Source organism: Grus americana, chromosome 7 (genome assembly GCF_028858705.1).
Source record: "Grus americana isolate bGruAme1 chromosome 7, bGruAme1.mat, whole genome shotgun sequence".
Classification (NCBI taxonomy): Eukaryota; Metazoa; Chordata; class Aves; order Gruiformes; family Gruidae; genus Grus; species Grus americana.
Genome location: NC_072858.1, coordinates 9601945 through 9617447, shown reverse-complemented (window position 1 = coordinate 9617447; position 15503 = coordinate 9601945). Strand labels below are relative to the sequence as shown.

The following is a 15503-nucleotide window of genomic DNA, read 5'->3' as shown; positions in this document are numbered from 1 at the left end:
CACCACGCCGGAGGCGGCTACTGCTCCTGGTTATCTCAGGAGGATTCCTACAATCAGAAATGAGAAGCCCACAGGCTGAACTGCCAGCTAAAGCTTGTGGATCCCTATTTCCCAGGCTTTTTCTAAGCCTTGTGCTATACTTTTATCCTAAGCAGATCGAAAGGAAAAAAAGAAAAAGAAAAAAAAAGAGAGATCAGAAAAATCTTTATGCAAGACAGAGCACAGTCCACACAAGGGGGGAAAATACTGGCTTTTATTAAATTGCAAGTGGCCAAGTTCGTATGTTATGTGGGAGGTTCAGTCTGATCCCATAATTCTGATATATTTACTTCCAGACAGAGCTGTTTATAACCCAAGACAATGTTGCCATACACCAAATCATCCTCAGATGTGCTTTCTATGGAATTTTGCCCATGAAGAAGGCAATAGGTCAGTGGCGAAAAAAATAGAAAAGAAAAAAAAAGTATTTTAGCAAGTCCTGACCCTCGTCTTTTGAACTTTAGACCAAACCAATGCATTTCCCAGGCCTCCCCTCTGCAGCACCCTGCCACACTGTGGGTCCTGCACTGCCACAACAAACCTCCACCGCAGCACCCCAGCCTGCAGCGGCGCAGGCGATGGGGAACCAGACCCTCCCTGCCAGCAGGAATTACCACGCTCACGCCTCCTTTAGCAACAGCTGCTCCCGCAGCCAGCCTGGCCCACCAGCCCCAAGTTTAACTGCTCTCGGTGGTTTCGGTCTCGGTTGTTCTGTCTTTCGGCCGTGGCCGGAGTGGGAAGCCGGATTCGGCCCTAACGCTCAGTCCTGAAGGGGTGCGTGCAGGCACAGCGCCAGCCCTGCTTCGCTGCAGCTTCACAAAGGGCTCAGCTCTTCTGGCCACCCTTAGCAACTTGTGTTTGTTTTGGACTTTATTTTCCTCCTAAAGCTCTGCTCCCTTGATTCAAGTAAATTTATTTATTTTTAAAAAATAAATAATAAGAACTTTGGGTACTGGGAGATCGGTGTCTTCCTACTGAACGCTTCTAAACAGATTTTTCTTTTGTGAACTTCCACAGTCATTCCTCCGGTTCACACGAGGTTTTACCACGCATTGTAGCGGACAGCAACAAGTGCCCAAATTTAACCCCTTTTCTTCAAATCACAGCATAGCTCTTACAATGAAAATACCTTCTCCCAGCTACTGCCAGGGAACTTGCATTTTCACTGACACTTCCCCATCCACCCCCAAACCAGAGCCAAACGAACGGGTCCATCCCAGAAACTGGCTGTGTTGGCATCTGCACCAGCAGCTCCTTGGAGCATGACCATGTCAGACACATCTCTGACCGACAGAGCTCTGCAGACAGTCTGCAGCACAGACTGGACCAGTCTGTCTCGTCTGCTGACCCGAGAAAAAGTACCAATGACTCAACTTCCAAGATGAAGTAAACAACACCATACAGGTTGTCAAACTGGCTGTGTGACTGCAGGATCCCAATTTATTTACTGGGTCTGGATCTGTGCTTCAGCCAGGCAGCTTTGGAGAGGAACACCTGTGGCCCAGGTGCACGTGCTCTGCATCACCTTTAATCACAGATGCACCTCTGACTTTTGGTTCCCCAAAATGTCACCTGCAGCTCTGGGCTCTCTGATTGCTATTGCCTGAAGATGCCTCCTTCCTTCTCAGATGATTCCTGCCTTTCCAGGGGGTACAGCAGATTAATTTGGGTTTACGGGGACTTCTCAAGAGAACAGCATCCCTAATTTCCCCTGATCCAGGCAGGATGGTTGCAAGGAAGGCACTGGCCACCGGTTAGGGAGCTTGGGGTTCAGGTCTTAGATCTGCCATAAAATCTTAAGGGATTCAGTCAAGTCATTTACATCCTTTATATGTGCTGTATGTTGAAATGGAAACACTGTGGAGCAAGTATTCAGTTGAGCAGGTGCCCAGAATTTAGATGTAAAAGGCTGCAGTGCTTTGGTGCGCAGCCCTGCGAAGCCTGGGCTGCCCAGTTGCCTGCTTGCTCTCACTCTACTGCTGCTGCTGGGAGCTGAGCGAGCCAGCCGTGCTCAAAAAAAAAAAAAAAAAAAAAAAAAAGGCAGTACAAGCATTTTTGCATAGACACTCCCTGTGTTCCTGCACTGTGGGTGTTCAATGAAAGCGATCAGTGAAAACCCCTGAACAATAAACTCATTCACATGGTATCTCTGGTCCCCAGCCAGGCACGGCACACGCAGAGCCTGCTGCGGGGAGCAGCAAAGGTGTGTGGAGGAATGAGAGCGAGACTCGCCAGACACACTAGTCAACACCACAAGAGAAAAGCAAGGGCTCAAGCCTTGCCAGGAGCACTCCAAAAGCAGGTGCCCAAAGGCTCGGAGCTTGTGAGCGCTGCTAGCTTTAAGAGCAGGCTCCTGGCAATTTTGGTAGAGACACAGATGGGGCACAGACCCTGTTATGGCAGGGCTACAGGGGTACTGCCTCTGCAGCACGGATCCCTGCCGCTCAGGGTCAGGAGAAGGAGCGATTCCCCGTGACCATTTTGGGGGCGGCAAAAGGGGCACCCCCAGGCCTGGCAGTTAGACACACACTCCAAGGGCCATTGCTGCTCATCAAACGGGGCTGAAGCCAACAGCCACACAGCCTCGTGCCCATCCGAGTGAGCCTGTCCTGGTCTGGAGAGCACTGGAGAGGGTCACGTGTACCCAACACACCTCAGAGCATCCTCAGGTGCCCTGTTTCTGTAAGAAATGCAGCTGTGCTAGAAGAGACAGAAATATACTGGCAAGGGTGATGGTGTGTAGGATGGCTTGGTAGGATGGACACAACAGATATATAATTGAGACAGGCTGTGGTTTCAGTCACAGAAAAAGGTTTCATCTCCTAAATCCCCACTGAGCAAATGACTGCCTATTCCCCAGAGTCCCTTCCCATCTCCAAATCTCACCACTCTCACATAACTGATAGTTATTGTATATGGTATGAGATTATGCAGGACATTAATTTTCATCTGCATTTCCAAGAAGGCTCAGCCTGGCAGCTGAAAATTGTATTGGATTTGGTACAGGGCAGTACATTGCCCTGTTTTCTCCAGTTGCCAATTACACCAAGACAATTAGCTAAACACAACAGCTGTGTTGATGCTCAGCTGAGGAGAAACCACATATGTTTGTATAGAGCCTAGATCATGTTAATATGAATCAATCCATTTCTGACTGATTAACAAGAGTTTATAAAGGGCCTCATGTTGTTTCCAGGGCTCATGTCTTTCATTCATGTCTCCACTTTGCAGCTTAATCCCAAACATATCTCCTTGTATTTGCAAGTACTTGTTAAAAAGAACACGTGCCGAAGTCCCAAACAGGCCCACACCCCTTTCCCTTCCCAGTTAAAACATGTTAACTAGCAAGCAAACACCTTGCCTTTCTACCAAGTCACCATTTTAATCCTCATCAACACTAAACTGTTGGCTTCTGTTAAGAAGACAACCTCTCCTCCAAAGACAAACAATGCTCGTCTCCTTAGAGGAGCACGGCAAACACTAGCAATGCCCTGCCGAGCCCTGGGAGACCCTCAGACAAGAAATGCAAAGCTTGTGTCTTTGCTTGGCAGAGACAGTAAAACAAGAACACCAAACACCTTTCTTTGAAGATCTGGGCTGCAAGTCACTCTGATTTCCATTACAGAGCTCTAACACATTAAAAATACAATAATAATCTCACAAACCTCTCAAGGGTCCCATCACTTGACATTTTAGACTACACTCATGGAGCTGCATCACAGGGGAATCACCTGTGACTGTGGTGACAAGGGGTTGGTTTGACAGGACTTGACAGGGACGGGTGAGTAAGGGTGCCACCAACACACCCCTCATCGGTAACAGTGCGTTCAGCACCTCTTCCCTCCCCCAGAGTCTGGGGATGGCTGGTCACAGACCAGCCAGCCACATCTGACATGAGGGGCAAGGAGTAGGCAAGGAGCCATGGTGCCACCCTAACAGGGAGCACAAGATGGGACAATTGTATGAATCTCAAATTCAAAGGTAAAACACATAGGAAGGAGGAGAGAGGGTGCTTGCAGGGAGCAGAGGAGGAGCAACGGACGAGCAGCTCTGTCCCTGTCACTACGTAGCTGTGGGCACAGCTGGAGCCCACACTCATGCCTGCCCTCTGCTCCCTGCAGGTCTCCCCTTGGGCCGTTGGGTCTGTTGCCCCTTACGCCTCACACGCACTTCCTCAATCACAAGGAGAGGGCGGATTTTCAAACAGCATCTTCACCAATGGCAGAACACACACTTTAATGTGGACTGGCAGGGAAAAAAAACCCAAACAAACAAAATAAAAACCTACACACACTGAAACTATCCTTCAGAGCTTTAATAGCCTAACAAGAGTCAAAGTCTATGTCTTCCTATGCAGCTGGCCTTGCAACCCCATTTGCAGAGGCTGGGAAAGGAAACCCATTCCCCAGAGAGTTTCACAATCCCTCCTTCACTTCCCACCATGTGAGTCCAACAGCCTGAGCTCTTCCCGCTCCATGGGTGCCACCCTGCTGGCCACCAGCCCCAGGCTCCCAGGCTCGCACCACACCTGGCCCTGCACGCTCCACTCCTGTGGCAGCTTCACCCTGCCTTTGAAACAGGAGGGACACCTCTTGCGCCTGCCAGGTTAGAGCTCGGATTAAAGCACATCCCTGGCTGTGTTTAAAGAAAAGAAATGCTGCTGTTTGCTGATGCTTGCAGCTTTCATTTCTTAAGTAATAGGAAAGATCTTGTAGTCATATTCCTCCTCCCAGAACATCAGTTCATTGCTCAACAGCCCTCTTTGAGTCCATCCATCTCTATCATTACAGGATTTCCCTGCACAAACGCTCTGCTTGGCTAGAAGCAAGGATGAAGACTCCCCACGGCAGCAACAAGATATCCCCAACAGAACAGGCACATATCCCCTGTGCTTATTAACAACAACTTGCCTGCCTTCTCCACCTGCTCCTCACCACTCCCAACATGTTCTCCCCCCCTCCAGGTGACTTCAGCCACCCCACCATGCTGGGGACACCTCCCACCCACTAAACGAGTTGTTGCCATCACCTGCAGCTGCCCTGCAGAGCTGGAGATGCCTCGGTACCCTCATTAATGTGCACCCGCTCCCACGCGCACACATTCGTTACCAGTAACACAAAAAGGACTGGCAAGGCTCCGCAATCAGTTGCACTTGCTATTCATTACACATGTGCAGAACACATCCCCACTGCTCTGAGGGAGTAGTGTGCATATTTAAAAAGACAATATACAAAACATAGCTGAATCTTAATGAATCTACTGCTTTGCTACTGGAACTGAATGGAATTGTACAGACCCTGCCAGAAAGGGAAAAAAAAAAAAAGAAAAAATAAACTACACAATATTTGAATTGTAATATAATCTTTAACATCACTTTTGCAGTAACATTACTATTGTACTTATGAGGCTGTAAAATATCCATTGTAAGTGTCAACCCTGTCAGAATACTAAAATACTTGCATAGTCAAAAAAATACACAGTCCTGGCAAAAATTAACTTCACACTATGACACCTTGACATATAAAGTCCCCACCAAAGAAGCATTAGGGAACAAGGGCTATTAGCTTGAACGCATCTGCTGAGGCCCAACCAAACCTTGCCAGTTTGACAGTAAGAAGTCCAAATGAGGTCAGGTGGGAATATATTTGTTTAGTACCAAGTTCCCTACCTAAATGTTCAGGGTCAATAAGGAGGACAGCACTTCCAAGGAGAGCCACATTTCCTCTCAACAGGTAAAATTCACAGCAGACTCACTGTGCTACACAAGTGCTAGATCCACCTCCTCCAGTGGAGGCTTTTATGCACCAGAGGAGGAGAAATTGCAGAGTACCTGCATATGGCCAGGCGTCCCGTGCCTGGGCACCTCACCCCACCTCCTCCCTCCTCAGCCAGCAAGTTTGAGAAGTTTCCAAGCGCTGCCCATAGCACTACAGATCTGAGATGAGCCGTTCTTGGTGACAACAGCCAAGCAGCATCACACAGGAAGCGCCAGAGCCATTGATTGCAGGGAAATAAACGGGCTGTGGGTGACCACCAGCCCGGACAAGATCTGCCAGAGAGAAAGCAGGAAGGCTGTTCACCTACCCTCTCCCTAACCACCAAACCTACTTGCATTTAGAAAACGGGACACTCAATGCCATGCCTGTTAAGCCTGGGAGGGTGGGAAGTCCACGCAGATGGGCAATTTAGGAAGAAAGACGGAGCAGGCAACGTTAGCCAAACTCAGTGCCTGCAGAAAACGAAACAAGACTCTGCTTTTAAGCGGCAAAAAGAGATCCCGATCCGCAGATGGTGTAAAACGAGAGGTCTCCCCCGCTCCTCCCTCCCTTGCTGCCCAGTGCCCGGGGCAGGTACAGGGGGACTCCACATCCCCGTACAGGGCCGCGCTGCCCCGCACCTTCCCGCTGCCCGGCCCCACTCGCGGGACCGCTCTCCCGCCGGCCCCGAGCTGAGAACGGCCCCACTCGCGGGGACTCCGATCCCTGTCCCCACTCGCGGGAATCACCTCCCCCGGGAGCTGGGTCCTGTCCCCACTTGCTGGCCTCCTCCTCTGCGGAGCTGGACCCCCGGTCCTCGCCGCCCGGTCCCACTCACGGGATAAGCCCTTCTACCCCCCGGAACTGAGCTCGGGCCCCACTCCCGGGGACCACCTTCGCCGAGAGCTGACCCCCCGCCCCACTCCCGGGAAACATCGCCTCCGGAGCTGGCCGCAACCCATCGCCACCGCGCTTTCCCACGCGTGGGGACAGCAAGACACAGCGGCCCCGTGTCAATAGGTCTGTCACCCCTTCCCCACCAACGCAGCCCCCGCAGGCGCCCGATGTCCCCGCGGTGGCCACGGCAGGACGGCGGTTCCTGTGCGGAGCTGCCGCGGGGCACGGACACGCGTGACACCCCACCTCACCTTTGTATTTATCCATGGGGGCTGCAGCACGGGGCCACAGCCCACCGGCTCCCGAGGGGCTCCGAGACACAGCGCTGCCACCGCTCCGCTCCGCCGCCGCGCTCCTGGAGCTCGGGCCCCGGCTGCCCCCGCCGCCCCGCCCCGCCCCGCCCCGGAGCCGCGGAGCTGGCCGGGATCGGGGCTCCGGGGTGGGGAGCGGGAACCCGGGATGGAGATCTGGGATCGGGGGCTGCCCCCCCGCCTTGTCCCCACGGCACGGCACGACACGACACGGCACGGACCCTCCTCTTCGGCGTGGGGCCCCTCCGGCTGCCGGTCCCCTGGGAAAAGAGCAGGGTTAGGGCCGGTGGCAGGAGGAGGAGGAGGGTGCCCAGAGTGCTGGGCTGAGGCCGTGGGGTGGCTCCTGGGGTCCCTTGCTGCTCCCCAGGGCAGGGGTGCCCTGTTTGCTCCCTGTGTTTAGGATGGTGTTTGCTCCGGCTGCAGTGGGGCTTTGGGCACTTTCAGAGAAACGCCTTGGTCATCCTGAGAGAGCTGTGTGTGGTCCCGGTGGCTCCTGGTGCTAAGACCCCTGGCAGGAGTCAGCTAGCAACTCACCTCCTGCCCTGCTCTGGGCTGGCAGGCTGAAAAGTTGGGTATTCCTTCCACCTTCCTGGAGCAGCTGCTGGTTGTAACCCCAAGCCAGTGAGTTCCCGCTCCTTTTCCAGTGGTTTCATTAAGGATTCCTGGTAGGAGCTGCCTCCTAGATAGAGCAGGTCTCACAGGAAGATTTCCCTGTCCTTGAGTTCTAGTAACTTGCCTAACTTCCATCACTACCAGACAGAGCCACCATGCCCAAAATGCACAAATAACAACAAATGGAGATGTGGGCATCCAGTCTGTCTGCAGTATAAGACACAGGTGACTACCTTCCCAAGGCCAATATTTTGGAGACACTGCAGGAATTCAGTGTTTATATCAGTAACAAGAATATCCAAAGTTACAATAGACAAGGTACACAAGGATTATAGAGGAAGTTTTCTCTTGAGAATTAAGATTAAGCCATCAGTGTGGGGACAAGGGAGCCCTACCTGCCTATTACAAGACCTTTCTGTAGAGAGGAGAGGCTAGGCATCTGACCTGGATGGGCAGCTCCACTGGTCCTGTGGAAAAAGTTACCTAGAAAATCAAGGACTCTCCTTGGGAGCTGAAAAATAAGGAACCAGAAGTCAGCTCTGCATCATTGACCAGAGCCATATCTGCTGGCTGGCTGTGTGAGGATCTAGTCCTTCCTCCAGTGAAGAATGAGGGTCACACCAGGATTGCACCAAGGTCATGTTATTCTGAGGTCAATCCTCATCCTACTGCCTTGACCCTCACGGGACTCACAGGCATTGGGGTCTGGGCAAGCCAAATGCCTGAACCGTCAGATCCAGCAAGCAGATAGCAGTCTTAAATGACTGGAGAAAAAATCAGGTTAAATAAATATATCTGTCATGTAGGAATACATGTCTTAGAGCTCTTTCCAGCTACTTCTTGGCTCGGCTTTCACAGTCTAGCAGGGTAGGCCCTGATCTTGCAAACTTTTGAAGCGTGCCTGTATCTCAAAGCAGGTGAGTAGTCATTCTGAACTCAGCAAGACTAACTAAGGATAATACCAGTTAAACGAACTAATTAAAGATGATTTGAAAGATCAAGACGTCAGATACCTGTGATTCCTGTCTTCAGGCCCCAGAGCGTTTACATCCCCTGCTTGTCCCTTCCTTCCCCTCCCCAGCCATGATAAGGATACTCTGGAATCCCAGGACTGCTGGTGAGGCCCATGGCAATTGCTGGGCAAGTGACAATGGGACGAATACTAATGCCAGAGGAACACAAGTTCTTCCTGTTTATCCCCTTCCTCTTGCGGTAGGAAGTACCTTAAATCCTTTAGGATATTCTTTTTCAAACAGGCTGTTGTGTTCTGGGGTTTAATAAAACTGGGAAATACTCAGACCCTGCTTAGTGTGAGGAATTAATATTCTCAGTGTTGGTGCTGAAGTCTAGATGTTTGCCACTATGGTCAGGTAGAGCAAATACTTGCATTCTGGTTTTCCTGGTGGAGCTTCTTGAAGCCAATAAAATAACAGCCATCTGCCTGTGTAGCCATATATTTCTTGCTTTTTTTCCTGCTTATTATTAGTGATGATTATTATTAGTGATGACTCTGGTGTGACAAGCCTTGAGGGCCAAGCTCATCCTGTTCAAGTCTTTTCTTTTTTCACGTGGCTGACATCCTATCCTTTGGCAATGCTAAATGCTTTTCTTTTTTCCCAAATACTGACACTAGCAGGTGTACATTGCTTCATTAATATTATTGCTGTTACACTTACCTTTGCATCAGCAAAGTCTTTAATGTCTAATAGTTGTCTAAATCTTTGCTATGACTTTCTTCTCTTTGTTTGCATTTGACTTGCTCTTTCCCTGGTTAAGCATGAGTCAAAGGCCAGTGAAAGTTGATTGATCTCTCCGTTGTGAAAGCTGGAGGGAATCCTACCATGAGAGCTTGTGTGCAAGTGCCCTCCACTGACTTCAGGAGGTTATGCTTGATGGAGACTGTCAGGAAGAATCACACCTGACTTAGACTCTGTGGAGCTGCTCCCCAGGGTATTTTCTGCCTGATGTTCATCCCAACTGCAGCAGTTCATAGTGGTGAGGCTTCTGCCTTTCTTTGGGGCAAACATTCCAGCTGGCAGAACAAAAGGTAGAAATTTCCTCCATACGTGAAGGGTATCTGTCATTTCACAGGGCTTTGCTTTTCCTTTTCCCCATGCATTTATCGAGGCTGTGAAAACCTAGTTCAGGAGTCTATTCAGCAAGACCAAGCTCAGTCAGAAGTAAAATGAACTTGGTATTAAACTCCTGAAAAGTGGGGAGCCATGTCAAATACTCCATGTGTGCAGGCACCTGGAGGATAGATGGAGAAAGAAGATGGCTTGGCACACTAGAGTTAGCAGTGAGATGTGCTCAGATCAATGGTGGCGCACCGGTGTCCTCTTTTCTCCCAGGTATCATCTCAGGTACCTATTTAGATAAGGGTGTAACATCTCTGTGGACAGTAGTGGTCAAGGAGGCATAAAACTATTTCAGAGCAGTTGACACAAGAGATCAGAGCAGAGGTGGGTTTATCTCAAATCTGAGCTGAGATTAAAGATGAGGTTTGTCCTGTGAAATGCCAAGAAACGAGGAAGCCAAAGGCTTCTTCACTTTGGCATCCTTGGCCACAATGCCAGGCTGTAATGCTGCTGTAATCTGGGGCAGAGGGGAAATTACTTTTGTCCGTACATGGATCCCTCTGAACATCAATGAAGCCTGTGGACCTAGGGACAGCTGAGCCAGCAAAACAGCATTGCTGTCTCTGAAAGGGAGAAGTCTCTTTCTTTCTCCTCTCTCTGTTTCTGGCCAAATGATCTCTCTCTTCCTAGCATAATTCTCACAGTTACTGGACCAACTTCCATGCTGAAATGGTGGAAAATTAAAATGGCAGATTTTTCTACCAGCTGAGAAAGCCAAGTTGGGTCGCAGTAGAGTCAAGGAAGACTGAGGCAGTACCAGCTAAATGGCAAGCACCTGCACCTGGAAGGAAGGAGAAGACCACCTGAACATGTCCACACAAGCAGGAGGGACCACACAGCTGGGACCTGTTAAGATAGATCATCAGTCACAAGCTCAGCTGTCTTGAAAGTCCTCCCTGATCTTCCCTCTAGCCAGGAGCACAGAGCAGATGCTCAGTATGTTTATGGAGCTCCCACCAATGTCTCTTACTCCTGATCTGCTGAATCCTGCCTATCTTGCATAAGTTCTGATTTGGGGGGTGAAGGGGACAGTTGGTGTTGGGAAATCAAACTGAAGCCTCCATTTATTCCCCAGGGAGGTCTAAACAGCTGGACACTGCTAACTGTCCCAATTCATATGATCAAAGACTCTACATCCCATGCTGAATCCCTGAGCCACCCAGGCCCTGGGAACATGGGTTTGTGAGAGGAGCTGTGATAAATGACATTGCCGCGTGGCTTATTGCAGAAATGTGTTAAGGATCCCAGTCTACCAACTCATGAGCATGAGCAGCAATGAAACATCTTTCCCCAGAAATAACCTTTAATGGTGCTTTATAGCAGATCAGACTAGTTCCTTGGTTCCAGGAAGGCACTGGGAGCCTGCCAGGGCTCAGTCAGTGAAGAAAGGGCCAGGAGAAACAGAGAGGCAGATGGGTCACTCTCTGGGATAACATGGTTGTTGCAAGCAAAGCTGCTTGGTGGCAGAGGAGTGAGCACTCTGTTGCAGAACAGGACGTGAATCTTTCACTTTACAAGATTTGCAAGCATCCTGTCTAAAGGTGTCCCTTTTGAGGTCTTCTTGCTTCCCTGTGAAGCGCTCCATGATTTCTGGCCATAAAAGAGATGACCAAATTCTCCCCCAGCATAAACTGGCCTTACACTGGTGTTGCTCCACTGACTTCTGTCCAGCCATTTCTGACTTTCACCGATGAAAGGCAAGACAATCAGCCCTAACACAAACAAACCCAGAGCTGTTTAGCTGCTCAGCTATACAAAAGCTTCGTTGCTGATACATTCCAGCAATGTTTTGGATTCTCTCAGACATTAACTGTTTCAAAAGAGCGTGGCTGGGAAGAGGGTGGCTGGAGGGAGGGGGGATTTCCCATTAAGGACGGCAGGACCAGATGTCTTTTTGATGAGCTTCTGTTGGCTTCCCATTCTTCGACATTTCCTTTTCAGTTGTTGAGTCCAAACTGCTTCTAGACCAAATTACAGGGAGCTCTAATGGCACGAATTGTTTTCTTTCCCCTGACAGAAAGAGTACCTTCTTCTGGCCAACGTACGAGACATGCTGACCAGACAGTGTGCTCAACAGGCAGGGCATTTGTTCCTCCTGGAGACATTTCTTCCTTACACTTATTTTCCACTTCAGACCCTCTCCGCCCTCCAGAGAAGCTCCTCAGCTTTCCTTTAATAGTGTTCAATATGTTAAAGAACTAAAACCATTCTTTATTCCTCTCCCCTCCAAACTCCACATGGGGATGCTCACACCAGCCGACCTCATCAGGTATCAATACACAGTATTTCAGCATGTAACACGCACAGGCACCACAGGACGTGGCTATCAGCTTCCTAAGAGTTTCTGATACAGATTTCTGATACAAAACTAGCCATGGTCCTGGTTTTTGAGGGGATTGGGTAGGAATTCATGAGTTTCAGCTGAACAAATATTAGAAACTTCATCCACACTTACATATTTTACCAGTAAACCAATATTGATCAAAATCTTTCCCAAGTTGGTACAAAAAACCCTGTGTGGAGTATCAATCTGTCAATGGAGGACTCGCCTCAACAGAGCTGAACTCTTGGCACCTTTCAGCACCACTAAAACTTACCCAGGCAAGGGGAAAAATTAGTTTTATCAAAATATGGGAAAACATTAATTTTTACATCTTGCTACATTTTCATGGGGATTTTTTTAAGCCTCTCCCATCATCACCACAAACCGTGGTTTGATGTCCACTGTGAGCTCACAGAAGGCTATTTATTCTGGCATTTTTCCCAAAAAGGAGGTTTTTTTAGCCCGCAGCTTTTTCTTTAGGCCTAAACCACTTCTCCTCAGCCAAAGTCAATAAGCAGAGCACACTTCAGAGGTCAGCGCTGCTGAAATGGGAAAGGGAAAAGAAGGAGAACCTGTGGTCCATACAGTAGAGCACCACCTAACTGCAATTTGTTTCAGTAGAAGCTAAGTACTACGGAGGAGTCCAAGTTTCCTCCCCAGCCTCCATGTCTGCTGTTACTATTAGATGTTAGGGTATGTCAGACGACCTGCCAAAGTGGAAGTAACCACCAGGTAATCTGGTTGAATCAGTCGAATCAGTTGAACCTTCCACTTTTTTTTTTTCTTTCTTTTTCCCCCTGTGAAAAGAGATTTAATTAAGAGTCAAGAAGTCAGCCCCAGTAAATACCAAAAAATGTAATTTCCCTTTTCCCACATAGTGGAGCTGAATTTCTCCTGCCTTTTCGACTATCATTAAGTATTCTGTTTAAAAAAGCCAGCTTCATGCCATCTATAATGAAGTTATAGTGTATTGCTCTGTTATGAATGATGAAGCTGTTGTGTCCTACGGGGAGAAAAATCGCTGTAATCCAACTTTCCTTTTGAAAAGGCCTAATGTATCCACATGAGATCTTCTGGCAGAGACAACTGAGAGAATATAAATAGAAGCTTAAAAGAAGAAGGAGGGGAAGGGGAAAATAACTCCAACAGGGCTGAGTAGCTGAAATTCACAAGTTTAATAGGAAGATGGATGACTGAAGAGCCTGTTCTGTGACACAATTAGGACTTTATGTAGGCCTTTTTCAATTATTTGTAGCTGACAAAATATCACACAAAGGCTGTTTCACACTGCAGGCCAGGTGCCCAGAAATGGGTTTTTTGGAGCGGGGAGGGGGGAGCAACTGGGACAGTCGCCCAGGGGCACAGGCCACTAGGGTCGCCACTGGCTAAGTTAGGCAATGGTGTACGTCACCTCATGCACAAGTGGCAGGAGCAAAGAGCGTCCCACAATGCCTGAGGCCCCTGTACATCCAAGCCATCATCTCCCCATCCCCAAAGAGCTGCAGCCACAACAGACAATGTGGGGTGCGTATTATGGTCCATCTTGGACCACACCTTTCCAGTCCTCCCCACAGACACATACAGGAAGAGATTATACAGGTTTCTGCTACAGGAGGAGGTTTCTGCTAATGGGCAATTCTCAGTACTGAAGTTTTATCAAGAGATCTTGTCAAGGAGCCTGTTCAGTGCAGGTTCTGCCCACCACCCAGCTCCTCACTGGCCACCCACCAAATACTTCTGTTGTTGTGGTGCTTCATTCTCAGCACAAGGCTACCACAGTTCAACCACTAAGGAAGGTTGCTTGAAATAACCTGCCTGTGTTTGCAGGCAGTGGTCACCCCTTCATTTGCTTCAGTGCTGCAGCTTAAGGTAGAGACATACGGCAGAGGAGTGGTGGTGAGCTGGTGAGCAGTAATGGCTTTACTATCCATGAGACCCACAGAAGATCTTACCAAACCTTCAGATTTTAAGCATCTTTAATTTGTTTAATTTTGCTCCATTCCACAGTGAGCTAATCTGACTAAAGACATTTTAATCCAGGCTGAAAATGCCTGGCGGGGGGGGGGGGGGTTGATTAGTAAATTTAGTTCAGATAATTTTGTGTGAACTTGCCTGGGTGTCCCCATGAGGAGAAGTCTAAGTTGAATCCCAGTACCTGTAGGGGGGCTAACTGTGCTTTGATGGTGCTGTGGTGGGGCAGGGCCAAGCCTGTGGCAGCAGACACAGGCTTCTAGGAGTCTGCCAGGCAAAGACAAAGCAGGGTAATGGACATGTTTGTCCGTATGTAACAACCTGATTGTGGAAAGAAAGACCAGATAAGAGGGGCAGGATTTGTGGAGAAAAGGGATGTCACAGGAATGTCCCCCTTCGAGGGAGGTGACTCCAGAGGCGAGAGCAGAATGGAGGCAGCAGCAACAGGCAGGGACCCTTTGGGCAGCATTAGCCCTTAGTAGGGCAAGATTGTCTCTAGGGAGATGTTTTCCTGAAGGCTCATTCTTGATGCCAATCTTCAATGAATGGTTTACAAGTTTTTCAAAGACCCACGTGGCTGAGTGGTGCAGTCACCACAGGAAAGGGGCACAGGGCCCTGTGCCTGCAGTCACGGTGGCTCAGGGCACTTTCCATCATGGCCTCCATAGGGCCTCCCTGGCCCTCAGCAAGACTGGGAAGGGCCAGCGCTGCCAGGCAGGACAGCAGCAGCTGCACCTTCAGCTCACGTGTCTATGGACTTGCGCTGTTTTCAAGTCACTTAAAAACATGTTGCCACTGAATGGTAATGACTTCCTTCACCTTATGTCGCTCCAGCAACAGGTTGGCTCATGTTGGACTTACTGATATGACTAAAAGCTACAAGTTTTTTTCTCACAGGGTCAGATTTTCAGCTAGCTTTTCCCCCCGGTCAGATGGCTGGTCTGCTTGCCCTGGTGGTAACTCCATTGTTGCTCGAACTGGCAGAACACAGGAAAATTCTCTAGAGAGTCCTCTGCTGGGATCACTCCTGAGGGATAAAGGGCACAAACGTACTTTTCAGGAAGCTGAACAATTAGTTACGGAAAACCCAAACTTAGAGTGCCAAGAGTTCAGAGCAACGTCAGAGCATTGAAGCGGTGTGCTCGGGGCTGCCTGAGCACCGTGGCAGGCCATTTAGTTGATCCAATATTTACTGGCCTCAGCAGAAGTTTACTTTCAATTACCTACTATTCTTTCACAAACCTGGCCAGTAAGAGGATTAAACTTTTTTTTTTTTTTTGGAAGCGGGGGCAGATAGAGGGAACAGCAAAAGCCAAAACATAAAAATAAAACACACACTTTTAAATGAGGCAAAATATCAAACTCTGGCTTTCCTCCTCCTACAATATCTCTGCTCTTAAATGCATCATTGCAAGGGGAATTATTCATATAGTCACATCAATAAATCTTGCTTAAG

General features: G+C 49.1%; 1 protein-coding gene across 5 annotated transcripts in view; it reads right to left on the bottom strand.

Moving 5' to 3' along the window:
* The window catches only part of AFAP1L2 (actin filament associated protein 1 like 2), a 72035-nt gene extending 64940 nt beyond the window's left edge, over positions 1 to 7095 (bottom strand). For all 5 annotated transcript variants that reach the window (XM_054832394.1, XM_054832396.1, XM_054832395.1 and 2 more), the window contains exon 1: positions 6944 to 7095. In XM_054832394.1, coding sequence (XP_054688369.1) covers positions 6944 to 6959 — 16 coding nt within the window. In that variant the 5' untranslated portion in view covers positions 6960 to 7095. The remainder of the gene's footprint in view (positions 1 to 6943) is intronic.
* Between the last annotated feature and the right edge of the window lie 8408 nt (positions 7096 to 15503).